At 56.3% G+C, this 21,693-nt stretch overlaps 1 protein-coding gene across 2 annotated transcripts in view; it reads left to right on the top strand.

Annotated features, from left to right (window-relative positions):
• The window catches only part of LOC142494786 (SH3 and multiple ankyrin repeat domains protein 3-like), a 156,379-nt gene extending 134,866 nt beyond the window's left edge, over positions 1–21,513 (top strand). For both annotated transcript variants that reach the window (XM_075599240.1, XM_075599239.1), the window contains 4 exons: positions 525–596; positions 3,019–3,127; positions 18,983–19,136; positions 21,350–21,513. In XM_075599240.1, the coding sequence (XP_075455355.1) occupies positions 525–596; positions 3,019–3,127; positions 18,983–19,089 (288 nt within the window). In that variant the 3' untranslated portion in view covers positions 19,090–19,136; positions 21,350–21,513. The remainder of the gene's footprint in view (positions 1–524; positions 597–3,018; positions 3,128–18,982; positions 19,137–21,349) is intronic.
• Positions 21,514–21,693: the final 180 nt, after the last annotated feature.

The raw sequence follows: 21,693 nt of genomic DNA, 5'->3' as shown, positions 1-21,693 counted from the left end.
ACATACACCTGGGGCAGATAGCTCACAACAAGACATACACCTGGGGCAGATACCAATCCCGAGAGAGGACATACACCTGGGGCAGGTACCCCACCCGAGAGAGGACAGACACCTGGGGCAGATACCCTACCCTAGAGAGGACAGACACCTGGGGCAGATACCCTACCCTAGAGAGGACATACACCTGGGGCAGGTACCCGACCCTAGAGAGGACATACACCTGGGGCAGGTACCCCACCCGAGAGAGGACAGACACCTGGGGCAGATACCCTACCCTAGAGAGGACAGACACCTGGGGAAGATACCCTACCCTAGAGAGGACATACAATTGGGGCAGGTACCCGACCCTAGAGAGGACATACACCTGGGGCAGCTACCCCACCCGAGAGAGGACATATACCTGGGGCAGATACCCCACCTGAGAGAGGACATACACCAGTGCCAGGTAACCTACCTAAGAAAGGACTATAAGTAGGAGCAGGTGACTTACCTGGGCAGGTTTCTCCCCTTTTGTGTCTCTCCAGTTTCGGTACAAGAGACGAGTTTACACACAGACTCTGCTGGATGACAAGCAGTTTGCCAAACTTCATACCAAGGTGAGAGCTGGGAGCGGCAGTACCATCGCTAATAACCGTGGCGTTAGTAGGCCTCCGTAATAACCGTGGCGTTAGTAGGCCTCCGTAATAACCGTGGCGTTAGTAGGCCTCCGTAATAACCGTGGCGTTAGTAGGCCTCCGTAATAACCGTGGCTTTAGTAGGCCTCCGTAATAACCGTGGCGTTAGTAGGCCCCCGTAATAACCGTGGCGTTAGTAGGCCTCCGTAATAACCGCGGCGTTAGTAGGCCTCCGTAATAACCGTGGCGTTAGTAGGCCTCCGTAATAACCGTGGCGTTAGTAGGCCTCCGTAATAACCGTGGCGTTAGTAGGCCTCCGTAATAACCGCTGCGTTAGTAGGCCTCCGTAATAACCGTGGCGTTAGTAGGCCTCTGCAATAACCATGGCGTTAGTAGGCCTCCGCAATAACCGTGGCGTTAGTAGGCCTCCGTAATAACCGTGGCGTTAGTAGGCCTCCGTAATAACCGTGGCGTTAGTAGGCCTCCGTAATAACCGTGGCGTTAGTAGGCCCCCGTAATAACCGCGGCGTTAGTAGGCCTCCGCAATAACCGCGGCGTTAGTAGGCCTCCGCAATAACCGCGGCGTTAGTAGGCCTCCGCAATAAACGCGGCGTTAGTAGGCCTCCGTAATAACCGTGGCGTTAGTAGGCCTCCGCAATAACCGTGGCGTTAGTAGGCCTCCGTAATAACCGTGGCGTTAGTAGGCCTCCGTAATAACCGCGGCGTTAGTAGGCCCCCGTAATAACCGCGGCGTTAGTAGGCCTCCGTAATAACCGTGGCGTTAGTAGGCCTCCGTAATAACCGTGGCGTTAGTAGGCCCCCGTAATAACCGTGGCGTTAGTAGGCCCCCGTAATAACCGTGGCGTTAGTAGGCCTCCGTAATAACCGTGGCGTTAGTAGGCCTCCGTAATAACCGTGGCGTTAGTAGGCCTCCGCAATAACCGTGGCGTTAGTAGGCCTCCGTAATAACCGTGGCGTTAGTAGGCCCCCGTAATAACCGTGGCGTTAGTAGGCCTCCGCAATAACCGTGGCGTTAGTAGGCCCCCGTAATAACCGTGGCGTTAGTAGGCCCCCGTAATAACCGTGGCGTTAGTAGGCCTCCGTAATAACCGTGGCGTTAGTAGGCCTCCGTAATAACCGTGGCGTTAGTAGGCCCCCGTAATAACCGTGGCGTTAGTAGGCCTCCGCAATAACCGCGGCGTTAGTAGGCCTCCGTAATAACCGTGGCGTTAGTAGGCCTTCGCAATAACCGCGGCGTTAGTAGGCCTCCGTAATAACCGCGGCGTTAGTAGGCCCCCGCAATAACCGTGGCGTTAGTAGGCCCCCGTAATCGTGGCGTTAGTAGGCCTCCGTAATAACCGTGGCGTTAGTAGGCCTTCGCAATAACCGCGGCGTTAGTAGGCCTCCGTAATAACCGCGGCGTTAGTAGGCCCCCGCAATAACCGTGGCGTTAGTAGGCCCCCGTAATAACCGTGGCGTTAGTAGGCCTCCGTAATAACCGTGGCGTTAGTAGGCCTCCGTAATAACCGTGGCGTTAGTAGGCCTTCGCAATAACCGTGGCGTTAGTAGGCCTCCGCAATAACCGTGGCGTTAGTAGGCCTCCGCAATAACCGCGGCGTTAGTAGGCCTCCGCAATAACCGTGGCGTTAGTAGGCCTCCGTAATAACCGTGGCGTTAGTTGACCTCCGTAATAACCGTGGCGTTAGTAGGCCTCCGTAATAACCGCGGCGTTAGTAGGCCTCCGTAATAACCGCGGCGTTAGTAGGCCTCCGTAATAACCGCGGCGTTAGTAGGCCTCCGCAATAACCGTGGCGTTAGTAGGCCTCCGCAATAACCGTGGCGTTAGTAGGCCTCCGCAATAACCGTGGCGTTAGTAGGCCTCCGTAATAACCGTGGCGTTAGTAGGCCTCCGTAATAACCGTGGCGTTAGTAGGCCTCTGTAATAACCGTGGCGTTAGTAGGCCTCCGTAATAACCGTGGCGTTAGTAGGCCTCTGTAATAACCGTGGCGTTAGTAGGCCTCCGTAATAACCGTGGCGTTAGTAGGCCTCCGTAATAACCGTGGCGTTAGTAGGCCTCCGCAATAACCGTGGCGTTAGTAGGCCCCCGTAATAACCGTGGCGTTAGTAGGCCTCCGTAATAACCGTGGCGTTAGTAGGCCTCTGTAATAACCGTGGCGTTAGTAGGCCTCCGTAATAACCGTGGCGTTAGTAGGCCTCTGTAATAACCGTGGCGTTAGTAGGCCTCCGTAATAACCGTGGCGTTAGTAGGCCTCCGTAATAACCGTGGCGTTAGTAGGCCTCCGTAATAACCGTGGCGTTAGTAGGACGTGTGACGCGGAGTTATAGGGTCCCCCGTCCCCGTCCCCGTCCCGCGCGCTGTTTCACTTTCTCTCCCTATTTCAGGGCAATCTGAAGAAATTCATGGATTACATTCAGCTTCAGAACATTGAAAAAGTGACCCGGCTGCTGGAGAGGGGACTGGACCCCAACTACCAGGACCCAGACATGGGGGGTGAGTGACCTCTGACATTAGGACCCGCACACACACTGACCTCTGGACATACACCAGGCAGGAAGGGACAGTGAGTGACCACTGATCCCCAATGCAAGGGCCCGAGGGGGAGGGACCTCCAGAAGCACTCCGGCTGGTGTGTGACCTCCGACCTCAGGATAACCGTTTATTAGAGCGCCCCAAATGCGTTCCCACTGACTCTCGTCTTCCTTTCCCATACCCAGGCATAGAGATATATGTTCCTGTCCCAATGACGCCTCAGGCGGGGCACGGCTAGTATAGTTTAATAGGGCCGAGCCTTATGCCAGACTGACCGTACCCCGCTTGGATGGGCCGTTAGATGTTTTCTAATGCCAGGCGTCGTCTTCGCATTGCTTAGTTAATATGGCCTTTAATACTTTTACCACATATTTTTTCACTTTAAAATGCCAGTCCTGTTCCTACTTCCTCCACATAAGATGTGTGTGACATGCAACAGCACGGGCACACAGATCCCATAATGCCAGCAGCAGCACAGGCACACAGATCCCACAGTGCCGTCAGCAGCAGCACGGGCACACATATCCCACAATGCCAGCAGCAGCACAGGCACACATATCCCACAATGCCTTCAGCAGCAGCACGGGCACACAGATCCCACAATGCCAGCAGCAGCAGCACGGGCATACATATCCCACAATGCCTTCAGCAGCAGCACGGGCACACAGATCCCATAATGCCAGCAGCAGCACGGCACACATATCCCACAATGCCTTCAGCAGCAGCACGGGCACACATATCCCACAATGCCAGCAGCAGCAGCACGGGCACACATATCCCACAATGCCTTCAGCAGCAGCACGGGCACACAGATCCCACAATGCCAGCAGCAGCAGCACGGGCACACATATCCCACAATGCCTTCAGCAGCAGCACGGGCACACAGATCCCACAATGCCTTCAGCAGCAGCACGGGCACACAGATCCCACAATGCCAGCAGCAGCACGGGCACACAGATCCCACAATGCCGTCAGCAGCAGCACGGGCACACAGATCCCACAATGCCGTCAGCAGCAGCACGGGCACACAGATCCCACAGTGCCTTCAGCAGCAGCACGGGCACACATATCCCACAGTGCCGTCAGCAGCAGCACGGGCACACAGATCCCACAATGCCGTCAGCAGCAGCACGGGCACACATATCCCACAATGCCAGCAGCAGCAGCACGGGCACACAGATCCCACAATGCTGTCAGCAGCAGCACGGGCACACATATCCCACAATGCCGTCAGCAGCAGCACAGGCACACAGATCCCACAATGCCAGCAGCAGCAGCACGGGCACACATATCCCACAATGCCAGCAGCAGCAGCACGGGCACACAGATCCCACAATGCCAGCAGCAGCACGGGCACACATATCCCACAATGCCGTCAGCAGCAGCACGGGCACACATATCCCACAATGCTGTCAGCAGCAGCACGGGCACACAGATCCCACAGTGCCGTCAGCAGCAGCACGGGCACACAGATCCCACAATGCCAGCAGCAGCAGCACGGGCACACAGATCCCACAATGCCAGCAGCAGCAGCACGGGCACACAGATCCCACAATGCCAGCAGCAGCACGGGCACACATATCCCACAATGCCGTCAGCAGCAGCACGGGCACACAGATCCCAGAATGCCAGCAGCAGCAGCACGGGCACACATATCCCACAGTGCCGTCAGCAGCAGCACGGGCACACAGATCCCACAATGCCAGCAGCAGCAGCACGGGCACACATATCCCACAATACCGTCAGTAGCAGCACAGGCACACAGATCCCACAATGCCAGCAGCAGCACGGGCACACATATCCCACAATGCCGTCAGCAGCAGCACGGGCACACATATCCCACAATGCCGTCAGCAGCAGCACAGGCACACAGATCCCACAATGCCGTCAGCAGCAGCACGGGCACACAGATCCCACAATGCCAGCAGCAGCACGGGCACACATATCCCACAATGCCGTCAGCAGCAGCACGGGCACACATATCCCACAATGCCGTCAGCAGCAGCACGGGCACACAGATCCCACAATGCCAGCAGCAGCACGGGCACACATATCCCACAATGCCGTCAGCAGCAGCACGGGCACACATATCCCACAATGCCAGCAGCAGCACGGGCACACATATCCCACAATGCCAGCTGCAGCAGCAGCACGGGCACACAGATCCCACAATGCCGTCAGCAGCAGCACGGGCACACATATCCCACAATGCCAGCAGCAGCACGGGCACACATATCCCACAATGCCGTCAGCAGCAGCACGGGCACACAGATCCCACAATGCCAGCAGCAGCACGGGCACACATATCCCACAATGCCAGCTGCAGCAGCAGCACGGGCACACAGATCCCACAATGCCGTCAGCAGCAGCACGGGCACACATATCCCACAATGCCAGCAGCAGCACGGGCACACATATCCCACAGTGCCGTCAGCAGCAGCACGGGCACACATATCCCACAATGCCGTCAGCAGCAGCACGGGCACACAGATCCCACAATGCCGTCAGCAGCAGCACGGGCACACAGATCCCACAATGCCGTCAGCAGCAGCACGGGCACACATATCCCACAATGCCGTCAGCAGCAGCACGGGCACACAGATCCCATAATGCCGTCAGCAGCAGCACAGGCACACAGATCCCACAATGCTGTCAGCAGCAGCACGGGCACACATATCCCACAATGCCGTCAGTAGCAGCACGGGCACACAGATCTCACAATGCCGTCAGCAGCAGCACGGGCACACATATCCCACAGTGCCTTCAGCAGCAGCACGGGCACACAGATCCCACAATGCCGTCAGCAGCAGCACGGGCACACATATCCCACAATGCCGTCAGCAGCAGCACGGGCACACAGATCCCACAATGCCGTCAGCAGCAGCACAGGCACACATATCCCACAATGCCGTCAGCAGCAGCACGGGCACACATATCCCACAATGCCAGCAGCAGCACGGGCACACATATCCCACAATGCCGTCAGCAGCAGCACGGGCACACATATCCCACAATGCCGTCAGTAGCAGCACAGGCACACAGATCCCACAATGCCAGCAGCAGCAGCACGGGCACACAGATCCCACAATGCCAGCAGCAGCAGCACGGGCACACAGATCCCACAATGCCAGCAGCAGCAGCACGGGCACACAGATCCCACAATGCCAGCAGCAGCACGGGCACACAGATCCCACAATGCCAGCAGCAGCAGCACGGGCACACAGATCCCACAATGCCAGCAGCAGCAGCACGGGCACACAGATCCCACAATGCCAGCAGCAGCAGCACGGGCACACAGATCCCACAATGCCGTCAGCAGCAGCAGCACGGGCACACAGATCCCACAATGCCAGCAGCAGCAGCACGGGCACACAGATCCCATAATGCCAGCAGCAGCACAGGCACACATATCCCACAGTGCCTTCAGCAGCAGCACGGGCACACATATCCCACAGTGCCGTCAGCAGCAGCACGGGCACACATATCCCACAATGCCGTCAGTAGCAGCACAGGCACACAGATCCCACAATGCCGTCAGCAGCAGCACGGGCACACAGATCCCACAATGCCGTCAGCAGCAGCAGCACGGGCACACAGATACCACAATGCCAGCAGCAGCACGGGCACACAGATCCCACAATGCCAGCAGCAGCAGCACGGGCACACAGATCCCACAATGCCAGCAGCAGCAGCACGGGCACACAGATCCCATAATGCCAGCAGCAGCACAGGCACACATATCCCACAGTGCCTTCAGCAGCAGCACAGGCACACATATCCCACAATGCCGTCAGCAGCAGCACGGGCACACATATCCCACAGTGCCTTCAGCAGCAGCACGGGCACACATATCCCACAATGCCGTCAGTAGCAGCACAGGCACACAGATCCCACAATGCCGTCAGCAGCAGCACGGGCACACAGATCCCACAATGCCAGCAGCAGCAGCATGGGCACACAGATCCCACAATGCCGTCAGCAGCAGCAGCACGGGCACACAGATCCCACAATGCCGTCAGCAGCAGCACGGGCACACATATCCCACAATGCCAGCAGCAGCACAGGCACACAGATCCCACAATGCCAGCAGCAGCAGCACGGGCACACAGATCCCACAATGCCGTCAGCAGCAGCACGGGCACACATATCCCACAATGCCAGCAGCAGCAGCACGGGCACACATATCCCACAATGCCTTCAGCAGCAGCACGGGCACACAGATCCCACAATGCCGTCAGCAGCAGCACGGGCACACAGATCCCACAATGCCAGCAGCAGCAGCAGCAGCACGGGCACACAGATCCCACAATGCCTTCAGCAGCAGCACGGGCACACAGATCCCACAATGCCAGCAGCAGCAGCAGCACGGGCACACAGATCCCACAATGCCGTCAGCAGCAGCACGGGCACACATATCCCACAATGCCAGCAGCAGCAGCACGGGCACACAGATCCCACAATGCCGTCAGCAGCAGCACGGGCACACATATCCCACAATGCCCTCAGCAGCAGCACGGGCACACATATCCCACAATGCCTTCAGCAGCAGCACGGGCACACAGATCCCACAATGCCGTCAGCAGCAGCACGGGCACACATATCCCACAATGCCTTCAGCAGCAGCACGGGCACACAGATCCCACAATGCCAGCAGCAGCAGCACGGGCACACAGATCCCACAATGCCTTCAGCAGCAGCACGGGCACACAGATCCCACAATGCCTTCAGCAGCAGCACGGGCACACAGATCCCACAATGCCAGCAGCAGCAGCACGGGCACACATATCCCACAATGCCGTCAGCAGCAGCACGGGCACACAGATCCCACAATGCCAGCAGCAGCAGCACGGGCACACAGATCCCACAATGCCTTCAGCAGCAGCACGGGCACACAGATCCCACAATGCCGTCAGCAGCAGCACGGGCACACAGATCCCACAATGCCAGCAGCAGCACGGGCACACATATCCCACAGTGCCTTCAGCAGCAGCACGGGCACACAGATCCCACAATGCCGTCAGCAGCAGCACGGGCACACAGATCCCACAATGCCAGCAGCAGCACGGGCACACATATCCCACAGTGCCGTCAGCAGCAGCAGCACGGGCACACAGATCCCACAATGCCTTCAGCAGCAGCACGGGCACACATATCCCACAATGCCGTCAGTAGCAGCACAGGCACACATATCCCATAATGCCAGCAGCAGCACGGGCACACAGATCCCACAATGCCGTCAGCAGCAGTACGGGCACACAGATCCCATAATGCCGTCAGCAGCAGCACGGGCACACAGATCCCACAATGCCGTCAGCAGCAGCACGGGCACACAGATCCCACAATGCCAGCAGCAGCACGGGCACACATATCCCACAGTGCCGTCAGCAGCAGCACGGGCACACAGATCCCACAATGCCAGCAGCAGCACGGGCACACATATCCCACAGTGCCGTCAGCAGCAGCAGCACGGGCACACAGATCCCACAATGCCTTCAGCAGCAGCACGGGCACACATATCCCACAATGCCGTCAGTAGCAGCACAGGCACACAGATCCCACAATGCCAGCAGCAGCACGGGCACACATATCCCACAGTGCCGTCAGCAGCAGCAGCACGGGCACACAGATCCCACAATGCCTTCAGCAGCAGCACGGGCACACATATCCCACAATGCCGTCAGTAGCAGCACAGGCACACATATCCCATAATGCCAGCAGCAGCACAGGCACACAGATCCCACAATGCCGTCAGCAGCAGCACAGGCACACAGATCCCACAATGCCAGCAGCAGCACGGGCACACATATCCCACAATGCCGTCAGCAGCAGCACGGGCACACAGATCCCATAATGCCAGCAGCAGCACGGGCACACAGATCCCACAATGCCGTCAGCAGCAGCACGGGCACACAGATCCCACAATGCCAGCAGCAGCAGCATGGGCACACAGATCCCACAATGCCAGCAGCAGCAGCACGGGCACACAGATCCCACAATGCTGTCAGCAGCAGCACGGGCACACAGATCCCACAATGCCAGCAGCAGCACGGGCACACAGAACCCACAATGCCGTCAGCAGCAGCACGGGCACACAGATCCCACAATGCCGTCAGCAGCAGCACAGGCACACAGATCCCACAATGCCGTCAGCAGCAGCACGGGCACACATATCCCACAATGCCAGCAGCAGCACGGGCACACAGATCCCACAATGCCAGCAGCAGCACAGGCACACAGATCCCACAATGCCAGCAGCAGCAGCACGGGCACACAGATCCCACAATGCCAGCAGCAGCAGCACGGGCACACAGATCCCACAATGCCAGCAGCAGCAGCACGGGCACACAGATCCCACAATGCCGCCAGCAGCAGCACGGGCACACAGATCCCACAATGCCAGCAGCAGCACAGGCACACAGATCCCACAATGCCTTCAGCAGCAGCACGGGCACACATATCCCACAATGCCGTCAGTAGCAGCACAGGCACACATATCCCATAATGCCAGCAGCAGCACGGGCACACAGATCCCACAATGCCGTCAGCAGCAGTACGGGCACACAGATCCCATAATGCCGTCAGCAGCAGCACGGGCACACAGATCCCACAATGCCGTCAGCAGCAGCACGGGCACACATATCCCACAATGCCAGCAGCAGCAGCACGGGCACACAGATCCCACAATGCCGTCAGCAGCAGCACGGGCACACATATCCCACAATGCCCTCAGCAGCAGCACGGGCACACATATCCCACAATGCCTTCAGCAGCAGCACGGGCACACAGATCCCACAATGCCGTCAGCAGCAGCACGGGCACACATATCCCACAATGCCTTCAGCAGCAGCACGGGCACACAGATCCCACAATGCCAGCAGCAGCAGCACGGGCACACAGATCCCACAATGCCTTCAGCAGCAGCACGGGCACACAGATCCCACAATGCCTTCAGCAGCAGCACGGGCACACAGATCCCACAATGCCAGCAGCAGCAGCACGGGCACACATATCCCACAATGCCGTCAGCAGCAGCACGGGCACACAGATCCCACAATGCCAGCAGCAGCAGCACGGGCACACAGATCCCACAATGCCTTCAGCAGCAGCACGGGCACACAGATCCCACAATGCCGTCAGCAGCAGCACGGGCACACAGATCCCACAATGCCAGCAGCAGCACGGGCACACATATCCCACAGTGCCTTCAGCAGCAGCACGGGCACACAGATCCCACAATGCCGTCAGCAGCAGCACGGGCACACAGATCCCACAATGCCAGCAGCAGCACGGGCACACATATCCCACAGTGCCGTCAGCAGCAGCAGCACGGGCACACAGATCCCACAATGCCTTCAGCAGCAGCACGGGCACACATATCCCACAATGCCGTCAGTAGCAGCACAGGCACACATATCCCATAATGCCAGCAGCAGCACGGGCACACAGATCCCACAATGCCGTCAGCAGCAGTACGGGCACACAGATCCCATAATGCCGTCAGCAGCAGCACGGGCACACAGATCCCACAATGCCGTCAGCAGCAGCACGGGCACACAGATCCCACAATGCCAGCAGCAGCACGGGCACACATATCCCACAGTGCCGTCAGCAGCAGCACGGGCACACAGATCCCACAATGCCAGCAGCAGCACGGGCACACATATCCCACAGTGCCGTCAGCAGCAGCAGCACGGGCACACAGATCCCACAATGCCTTCAGCAGCAGCACGGGCACACATATCCCACAATGCCGTCAGTAGCAGCACAGGCACACAGATCCCACAATGCCAGCAGCAGCACGGGCACACATATCCCACAGTGCCGTCAGCAGCAGCAGCACGGGCACACAGATCCCACAATGCCTTCAGCAGCAGCACGGGCACACATATCCCACAATGCCGTCAGTAGCAGCACAGGCACACATATCCCATAATGCCAGCAGCAGCACAGGCACACAGATCCCACAATGCCGTCAGCAGCAGCACAGGCACACAGATCCCACAATGCCAGCAGCAGCACGGGCACACATATCCCACAATGCCGTCAGCAGCAGCACGGGCACACAGATCCCATAATGCCAGCAGCAGCACGGGCACACAGATCCCACAATGCCGTCAGCAGCAGCACGGGCACACAGATCCCACAATGCCAGCAGCAGCAGCATGGGCACACAGATCCCACAATGCCAGCAGCAGCAGCACGGGCACACAGATCCCACAATGCTGTCAGCAGCAGCACGGGCACACAGATCCCACAATGCCAGCAGCAGCACGGGCACACAGAACCCACAATGCCGTCAGCAGCAGCACGGGCACACAGATCCCACAATGCCGTCAGCAGCAGCACAGGCACACAGATCCCACAATGCCGTCAGCAGCAGCACGGGCACACATATCCCACAATGCCAGCAGCAGCACGGGCACACAGATCCCACAATGCCAGCAGCAGCACAGGCACACAGATCCCACAATGCCAGCAGCAGCAGCACGGGCACACAGATCCCACAATGCCAGCAGCAGCAGCACGGGCACACAGATCCCACAATGCCGTCAGCAGCAGCACGGGCACACAGATCCCACAATGCCGTCAGCAGCAGCACAGGCACACAGATCCCACAATGCCGTCAGCAGCAGCACGGGCACACATATCCCACAATGCCAGCAGCAGCACGGGCACACAGATCCCACAATGCCAGCAGCAGCACAGGCACACAGATCCCACAATGCCGTCAGCAGCAGCACGGGCACACAGATCCCACAATGCCAGCAGCAGCACGGGCACACATATCCCACAATGCCAGCTGCAGCAGCACGGGCACACATATCCCACAATGCCAGCAGCAGCACGGGCACACATATCCCACAATGCCGTCAGCAGCAGCACGGGCACACAGATCCCACAATGCCGTCAGCAGCAGCACGGGCACACATATCCCACAATGCCGTCAGCAGCAGCAGCAGCACAGGCACACAGATCCCACAATGCCGTCAGCAGCAGCACGGGCACACAGATCCCACAATGCCAGCAGCAGCAGCACGGGCACACAGATCCCACAATGCCAGCAGCAGCACGGGCACACAGATCCCACAATGCCGTCAGCAGCAGCACGGGCACACAGATCCCACAATACCGTCAGCAGCAGCACGGGCACACAGATCCCACAATGCCGTCAGCAGCAGCACGGGCACACATATCCCACAATGCCGTCAGCAGCAGCACGGGCACACAGATCCCACAATGCCGTCAGCAGCAGCACGGGCACACATATCCCACAATGCCAGCAGCAGCAGCACGGGCACACAGATCCCACAATTCCAGCAGCACGGGCACACATATCCCACAATGCCGTCAGCAGCAGCACGGGCACACATATCCCACAATGCCAGCAGCAGCAGCACGGGCACACAGATCCCACAATTCCAGCAGCAGCAGCACGGGCACACAGATCCCAGAATGCCAGCAGCAGCAGCACGGGCACACAGATCCCACAATGCCGTCAGCAGCAGCACGGGCACACATATCCCACAATGCCGTCAGCAGCAGCACGGGCACACAGATCCCACAATTCCATCAGCAGCAGCACGGGCACACATATCCCACAATGCCTTCAGCAGCAGCACGGGCACACATATCCCACAATGCCTTCAGCAGCAGCACGGGCACACAGATCCCACAATTCCATCAGCAGCAGCACGGGCACACATATCCCATAATGCCAGCAGCAGCAGCACGGGCACACAGATCCCACAATGCCAGCAGCAGCAGCACGGGCACACAGATCCCACAATTCCAGCAGCAGCACGGGCACACAGATCCCAGAATGCCAGCAGCAGCAGCACAGGCACACATATCCCACAATGCCGTCAGCAGCAGCACGGGCACACAGATCCCATAATGCCGTCAGCAGCAGCACGGGCACACAGATCCCAGAATGCCAGCAGCACGGGCACACAGATCCCACAATGCCATCAGCAGCAGCACGGGCACACATATCCCACAATGCCGTCAGCAGCAGCACGGGCACACAGATCCCAGAATGCCAGCAGCACGGGCACACAGATCCCACAATGCCATCAGCAGCAGCACGGGCACACATATCCCACAATGCCGTCAGCAGCAGCACGGGCACACAGATCCCACAATTCCATCAGCAGCAGCACGGGCACACAGATCCCATAATGCCAACAGCACGGGCACACAGATCCCACAATGCCAGCAGCAGCACAGGCACACAGATCCCACAATGCCAGCAGCAGCAGCACAGGCACACAGATCCCACAATGCCATCAGCAGCAGCACGGGCACACAGATCCCATAATGCCAGCAGCACGGGCACACAGATCCCACAATGCCAGCAGCAGCACAGGCACACAGATCCCACAATGCCAGCAGCAGCAGCACAGGCACACAGATCCCACAATGCCAGCAGCAGCAGCACGGGCACACAGAACCCACAATGCCGTCAGCAGCAGCAGCACGGGCACACAGAACCCACAATGCCGTCAGCAGCAGCACGGGCACACAGATACCACAATGCCAGCAGCAGCAGCACGGGCACACAGATCCCATAATGCCAGCAGCACGGGCACACAGATCCCACAATGCCAGCAGCACAGGCACACAGATCCCATAATGCTGTCAGCAGCAGCACGGACACACAGATCCCACAATGCCAGCAGCAGCACGGGCACACAGAACCCACATTTCCGTCAGCAGCAGCATGTCTACACTATCTGTAAATGCTTCTTCCGCAGGCGGACCTGGCTAACCTCAGCCCGCAGGCGGACCTGGCTAACCTCTGCCCGCAGGCGGACCTGGCTAACCTCCGCCCGCAGGCGGATCTGGCTAAACTCCGTCCGCAGTCGACTCTGGACAAATTCTGCCCGCAACTTTAAGGGCATGATCATAAAGTGCTTCATTTTCTTCAAAATCCACTTCCTGCTCCCATATTCCTGAAATATTAAACCTTGCTTCTACACAACTCCGATAGGAATGCCCAAATGTATCACATAAATTACATTTAATCTTCATACAACTTGTCCTCTCGTGGCCCAAGTTCTGACACAAGTTGCATTTTAGAACATCACATGTATTGCTTAAATGTCTGGCTGAACCACATCTATGGCACAATGTTGGCTGACCATAGTAAAAACAATTTCCTTTTTCTCTTCCAATGAAGAAAGAATTGGGCAGATGTTTTGTAACATTGCCATGTTGCCTAAGTCTGATTGCACTTTCCAGCCTCCTATCCAGATGTCCTCTTCATCCATTCTTGTAGGTGGAACCAGAACTTCACATTGTCTGTCAAGCCATATCAGAATATCTGCGATCAGGACTGACTCGTGTCTGAAGAGAATTATTACAGACTTTATTTCTGGTTTAGACACAGGAACAGCAGCTGTAAAAGACTTCCACAATTCAGTGTTTTTAAGACTCTTATATCCTGTCCAGAAATAATCCAAAGCTTGAGGTCTCTTAAATCTGATATCATACACACAAGAACATGGATAAGTGCATACATTTAATCTGCTGTGAAGCCCAAGGATTATTTTAATAGATGTCTTCCAATAAAAATCTTGTCAGGGTTAATCTCCTCTCCGCCTATATATACCTCATCTCCTCTATGCCTACTGTATATATCTCCTCTCCGCCTATATTCCTCAATTTTACCACATTTCTTCTTTTCAAAAGTTGAGCATTTCTTGCCACTGCGCTTACAAAGGCTCTCCCACTCCAGGCTGAATGAGGTGCTGTATGAGCTGGGGATACTTTAATACCATTACTTTGCTTTACCCCTTCTTCTGATTGGGCCACTCTATTATCAGGAACTATCTGCATAGGAGCAGCAATTTCAGTCTCTACAACTTTCATTTCACTCCCAGGCACTACAGAGTTAATGCTGTCTCCATTGCTGCTAATTACCACCTGCTGTTCTCCCCTCTCAGGGTTCTGAATCACAGGACCTGCTAATGAGCAGGGGGGTGGTTCTGTAAGTCCAGGTGAGCATGGGTTCTCTGGCTCACTGTTCTCAGGTACAAACTCGCTAATAGCTGCTACCTTTAAGGGATTAATTAATGAACAAACATTTTAAGCCCCCCCCCCCCAAAAAAAAACCAAAAAAAAAACCACACGGTATTACTTTTTCTTTTCCCCCACATTATCCCCCAATGACCCAAACCTCTTGACGGTCACTGAAGGTGGGATCATGTCCGAGTCTGTCTCTCTGGAAACATCCATAGTATGTTCCTCTTCGGATAAGGAAAGTTCCTCTACATCGTTAGAGTCCTCAGCTCTTGACCCCCAATCCTTTCTGAGAGCAGAAAAACGGTTTTTCATAGCTAACTGAGGAACTTTACCAGCGGGACCTGCAGGACGTCGAAGAGTCCCTCCAAGTTTTTTTACCATGCTCTTCTTCCTTTTCTTTTTTTCCCTGTGCCCAAATCTGCTCTTTCTTTTTCTTTATTATTATTTTCCCTCACTTGGATTCCATCAAAGTAGGATCATCTGATTCCCCAGATTGTTCCCCTGCTGGGAGTAGATTTGGGGAGTTTCCTTCTAAGGGGTCTTCTGACATTTCCTGGGCCTTGTTTACACTCACAACAATTGTTTTTTCTGTAAGTGTATCTGGGCCAACTGCATCCACAGGTGGTCCAGGACAAGCTCCGTCCCCAGGAGGATCTAAGCAAGCACCATCCCTAGGCTGAACCAGACCAACCCCATCTGCAGGCGGATCCAGACATATTCTGTCTGCAACTTTCAGGGCCCGGTCATAAAGTGCTTCATTGTCTTCGAAGTCCACTTCCTGCTCCCATACTTTTGAAATATTATGCCAGGCTTCTGCGCAATTCGTGTATGAATGTCCAAATTTATCGCATAAATTACATCTGATGTTTGTACAACTTGCCCTCTCGTGGCCCAAGGAGTGGTACAAGTTGCATTTTAGAACATCACAAGACATGCTTAAATGTCTGGCTGAACCACATCTGTGGCACAAGGTTGGCTGCCCATAGTAAAAACAATTTCCTTTTTCTCTTCCTATGAAGAAGGAGTTGGGCAAATGCTTTGTAACATTGCCATGTCGCCAAAGTCTGACTTGCACCTTCCAACCTCCAACCCAAATTTCTTCCGAGTCCATAATCCTTGTAGGTGGAGCCAGTACTTCGCTTTGTCTGCCAAGCCATATCAGAATATCTGATATTGGGACTGATTCGTGTCTGAAGAGAATTGTCACCGACTTTGTTTCCGGTTTGGACACAGGAATAGCTGCAAAGGACTTCCATAATTCTAAATTTTTAAGACTCTCATATTTTGTCCAGAAATAGTCCAGAGCCTGAGGTCTCTTAAAGCTGACATCGTATTCGCATGAACCTGGAACATGGATAAGTGCGTAAATGTCATCTGCACTGAAGCCCAAAGATTCTTTCAATAGATGTTTTCCTACAAAAATCCTGTCAGGCTTCATCTCCTCTGCGCCCTTATATCTCAACTTTACCACGTTCCTGCTTTTTAAAGGTTGTGCATTTCTGGTCACAGCGCTCACAAAGGATCTCCCACTCCAGGCTGAAGGGGGTGCTGTGTGAACTGGGGTTACCTTGATGCCATTACTTTGCTTTACCCCATCTTCTAATTGGGCCACTCTATCAGGAACTGTTTGGATAGGAGCAGCACTTTCAGTCTCTACAACTTTAACTTCACTCCCAGGCACTACATGGTTAATGCAGTCTACATTGCTGCTAATTACCACCTGCTGTTCTCTCTCAGAGTTCTGAATCCCAGGACCAGCTAATAAGCAGGGGGGTGGTTCTGTAAGTCCAGGTGAGCATGGGTTCTCTGGCTCACTGCTCTCAGGCACAAACTCCATTTTCAGCTGATCTCTCAGAGTTTCTAGGTTCTTGCTTTGCTGCTCTCCAGATTTCTTTGTAATTTCTTTAACTTCTCCCAGCGTGGGAGTCTGAGATAACCCAACATCACAGGTGTTTGCTGCTTTCTTTGCATGCAATGGTCTTTTAATCAGATCTTCTGCCGCTTCTGCTATTAACCCCATGGATGCTGGAAGCTCTGGAACAGATCCTTGCACACAGTCTGATAAACCCTGAGGCGAGTCCCCTTCCCTGAAGTCTTTGGACCCTATTACAGGGCTGTTACCTTCTCCTGTGGAAACCTTTAGCTTCCGGTCCTTTGCTTTCTTTTTTTTTTTGCAACTTTACCCTTTGGGGTTTTCTTGGCAGTTGGTGGAATTAAACTGTCAGGATCTGAATCAGAATTTTCCTGGGATAAGTTCTCAGTTTTATCTTTAGACTTTGCAGACTTGTTCTGGGATCTAGTTTCTCTCCCACTTCTTGTAGGCATCACCAAACTTATCTTTTCTTGTGAGCATTTAATGGGGTTTTGGCTTCCGTTTCCACAATATGAATCTGCGCCTTGTTCTGCACTTTGCTCTGCACCCTGCTCAGCATTTTGCTCAGCACTTTGCTCTGCACCCTGTTCAGCACTGTGGGTTAGCATTTCAATAGTTTTTAAAAGGGAATGTTTCTTTCTGACTGGAACCCCTGTTATTTTAGCAAATCTCACCCTCCAACCGGGTTAACTCAACATGCAGATGATTTATTTGCTTCTTGCGCGTGTCTATCTCACGACCACGACATCTCTTTAATTTAATATTTTCTATTTCCAATTCTTCTACCTTCCTGTTATACTTCTTCAATAAAGCTCGTTTCTCTTCTTTCTTAAGCAGATTCTGTTCTGCTCCTTCCTTTCTCTCCAAACTCTCCTGTACCTCGCATTCAGCCTCACCAAGGCCTACACCACTGCTGCAGCCTACGGCCTCTCCTACTTCCATCTCCAACTCACAGCCACCAACCCCTGGGTCTAAGGCCATCCTGGCTCCCCTGCAGGAGCTCACCTGCAGCCCATCCTGGAGGAGTTATAGGGAGGGGTGATATGGGGTAGTGGGAGGGGTTATAGGGAGCGGTTATATGGGGAAATAGGAGGAGTTATAGGGAGCGGTTATATGGGGTAATAGGAGGAGTTATAGGGAGGGGTTATATGGGGTAATAGGAGGTGTTATAGGGAGGGGGTTATATGGGGTAGTAGGAGGAGTTATAGGGAGCGGTTATATGGGGAAATAGGAGGAGTTATAGGGAGCGGTTATATGGGGTAATAGGAGGAGTTATAGGGAGGGGTTATATGGGGTAATAGGAGGAGTTATAGGGAGCGGTTATATGGAGTAATAGGAGGAGTTATAGGGGAGCGGTTATATGGGGTTATAGGAGGAGTTATAGGGAGCGGTTATATGGGATAATAGGAAGAGTTATAGGGAGCGGTTATATGGGGTAATAGGAGGAGTTATAGGGAGCGGTTATATGGGGTAATAAGAGGAGTTATAGGGAGCAGTTATATGGGGGTAATAGGAGGAGTTATAGGGAGGGGGTATATGGGGTAATAGGCGTTCTAGGGAGCAGTTATTAGAATTGGATTTTTCTCCCACCCCTAGCAGCCAGACTATATATATATTTGATGATGTGTTTTTATTTGGGGGGAACATTTCTATGTTTACTTCCCACACCACCACGGAGTGCCCTCTGACCCATGACCTGTGACCCTTACTGTATCTGCTCTCTCTAGCAGTGTATCCTTTTACCCTTGACCTCTCCTGTACTTGCTCTTTCTCCCCAATAATGCCCTCTAACCCCTTACCTTTCTCCTCAATAGAGTGCCCTCTGACCCCTGACCTTTCTCTGTGAAAGAGTGCCCTCTGACCCCTGACCTTTCTCTGTGAAAGAGTGCCCTCTGACCCCTGACCTCTCTCCTCCATAGAGTGCCCTCTGACCCTCGCTTGCCCAGTTGGAAGTGGGAACGGAGCTGGTGAAAGTTCTGCGCAGTGGGGGGGGCTCACCTCGATTTCAGAACCCGCGAGGGATTAACGGCTCTGCACAAAGCCGTGCGCTACCGTAACCACGCCGTCTTAATGGTGAGAGCGCGGCGAGAGCGTCCGGGACAGAGCGCGGCGAGAGCGTCGGGGACAGAGCGCAGCGAGAGCGTCAGGGACAGAGCCCAGCGAGAGCGTCAGGGACAGGGCGCAGCGAGAGCGTCAGGGACAGGGCGCAGCGAGAGCGTCAGGGACAGAGCGCAGCGAGAGCGTCAGGGACAGAGCGCAGCGAGAGCGTCAGGGACAGAGCGCAGCGAGAGCGTCAGGGACAGGGCGCAGCGAGAGCGTCAGGGACAGGGCGCAGCGAGAGCGTCAGGGACAGAGCGCAGCGAGAGCGTCAGGGACAGGGCGCAGCGAGAGCGTCAGGGACAGGGCGCAGCGAGAGCGTCAGGGACAGGGCGCAGCGAGAGAGCGTCAGGGACAGAGCGCAGCGAGAGCGTCAGGGACAGAGCGCAGCGAGAGCGTCAGGGACAGGGCGCAGCGAGAGCGTCAGGGACAGGGGCGCAGCGAGAGCGTCAGGGACAGAGCGCAGCGAGAGCGTCAGGGACAGAGCGCAGCGAGAGCGTCAGGGACAGGGCGCAGCGAGAGCGTCAGGGACAGGGCGCAGCGGAGAGCGTCAGGGACAGAGCGCAGCGAGAGCGTCAGGGACAGGGCGCAGCGAAGAGCGTCAGGGACAGGGCGCAGCGAGAGAGCGTCAGGGACAGGGGCGCAGCGAGAGCGTCAGGGACAGAGCGCAGCGAGAGCGTCAGGGACAGAGCGCAGCGAGAGCGTCAGGGGACAGGGCGCAGCGAGAGAGCGTCAGGGACAGGGCGCAGCGAGAGCGTCAGGGACAGAGCGCAGCGAGAGCGTCAGGGACAGAGCGCAGCGAGAGCGTCAGGGACAGGGCGCAGCGAGAGCGTCAGGGACAGGGCGCAGCGAGAGCGTCAGGGACAGGGCGCAGCGAGAGCGTCAGGGACAGGGGCGCAGCGAGAGCGGTCAGGGACAGAGCGCAGCGAGAGCGTCAGGGACAGAGCGCAGCGAGAGCGTCAGGGACAGAGCGCAGCGAGAGAGCGTCGGGGGACAGCGCAGCGAGAGCGTCAGGGACAGGGAGCAGCGAGAGCGTCAGGGACAGAGCGCAGCGAGAGCATCAGGGACAGAGCGCAGCGAGAGCGTCAGGGGACAGGGCGCAGCGAGAGCGTAACGGACAGGGCGCAGCGAGAACGTCAGGGACAGGGCGCAGCGAGAACGTCAGGGACAGGGCGCAGCGAGAGCGTCAGGGACAGGGGCGCAGCGAGAGCGTCAGGGACAGGGCGCAGCGAGAGCATCAGGGACAGGGCGCAGCGAGAGCGTCAGGGACAGAGCGCAGCGAGAGCGTCAGGGACAGGGCGCAGCGAGAGAGGGAGAGTCCGGGAGAGCGTAGTGAGAGAGGGAGAGTCTGGGAGAGAGTGCAGTGAGAGAGGGAGAGTCCGGGAGAGCGCAGCGAGAGGGAGAGTCAGGGACAGAGCGCAGAGAGAGAGCGCAGTGAGAGAGGGAGAGTCAGGGACAGAGTGCAGTGAGACAGGGAGAGTCTGGGACAGAGCGCAGAGAGAGAGAAAGAGTCCGGGGAGAGAGCGCAGTGAGAGAGGTAGAGTCCGGGAGAGAGCGCAGTGAGAGAGGTAGAGTCTGGGAAAGAGCGCTGCGAGAGGGACAGAGCGCAGCGTGAGCGTCAGGGACAGAGCGCAGTGAGAGAGAGAGAGTCCTGGAGAGAGCGCAGTAAGAGAGGGAGCGTCGGGGACAGAGCGCAGTGAGAGAGAGAGAGTCGGGGAGAGAGAGACAGAGAGAGACAGAGAGTCGGGGAGAGAGAGAGACAGAGAGAGACGAGAGAGAGAGTCGGGGAGAGAGACAGAGAAAGAGAGAGACAGAGAGTCGGGGAGAGAGAGAGAGAGACAGAGGGAATCGGGGAGAGAGAGAGAGAGAGAGAGAGAGAGAGACAGAGAGAGTCGGGGAGAGAGAGAGAGGGGGGGGAGAGGGGGGGAGAGACAGAGAGGGGGGGGAGACAGAGAGAGGGAGGGGAGAGGGTGGGAGAGACAGAGAGAGGGGGGGAGAGGGGGAGAGAGACAGAGAGAGAGGGTGGTAGGGGGGGGGAGAGGGGGAGAGAGTCAGTGTGTCTGTGTGTCTGTGTGTGTGTCTTGTGTGAGTGTGTGTGTCAGTGTGATGGGGTGATTGATAAAATGATCAGGGGGGCTGTTTGTCCTTCCCTCTCGCTGTATTTCTAACTCTCCCCCCCCCCTTCTCAGACCCTCCTGGATTTGGGTGCGTCCCCAGATTATAAGGACAGCCGCGGTCTGACCCCGCTCTATCACAGTGCCATGGTGGGGGGGGGACCCGTACTGCTGTGAGCTGCTGCTCCGGGACTACGCCAGCCTCGGGTGCGAGGATGAGAACGGCTGGCAAGAGATCCACCAGGTGAGACATCTGGGGAGGGCACAGGGGGGAGAGGGGAAGCACGGGGGTGCTGGAGAGAGCACGGGGGTGCTGGGGGGGGAGGGAGAGAGGGGAAGCACAGGGGCGCTGGGGGGAGAGGGGAAGCACAAGGGCACTTGGGGGAGAGGGGAAGCACGGGGGCGCTGGGGGGAGAGGA

The sequence above is a fragment of the Ascaphus truei genome, chromosome 5 (assembly GCF_040206685.1).
Source record: "Ascaphus truei isolate aAscTru1 chromosome 5, aAscTru1.hap1, whole genome shotgun sequence".
In the NCBI taxonomy this organism is placed as follows: domain Eukaryota; kingdom Metazoa; phylum Chordata; class Amphibia; order Anura; family Ascaphidae; genus Ascaphus; species Ascaphus truei.
This window is presented reverse-complemented; position numbering and strand designations above follow the sequence as displayed.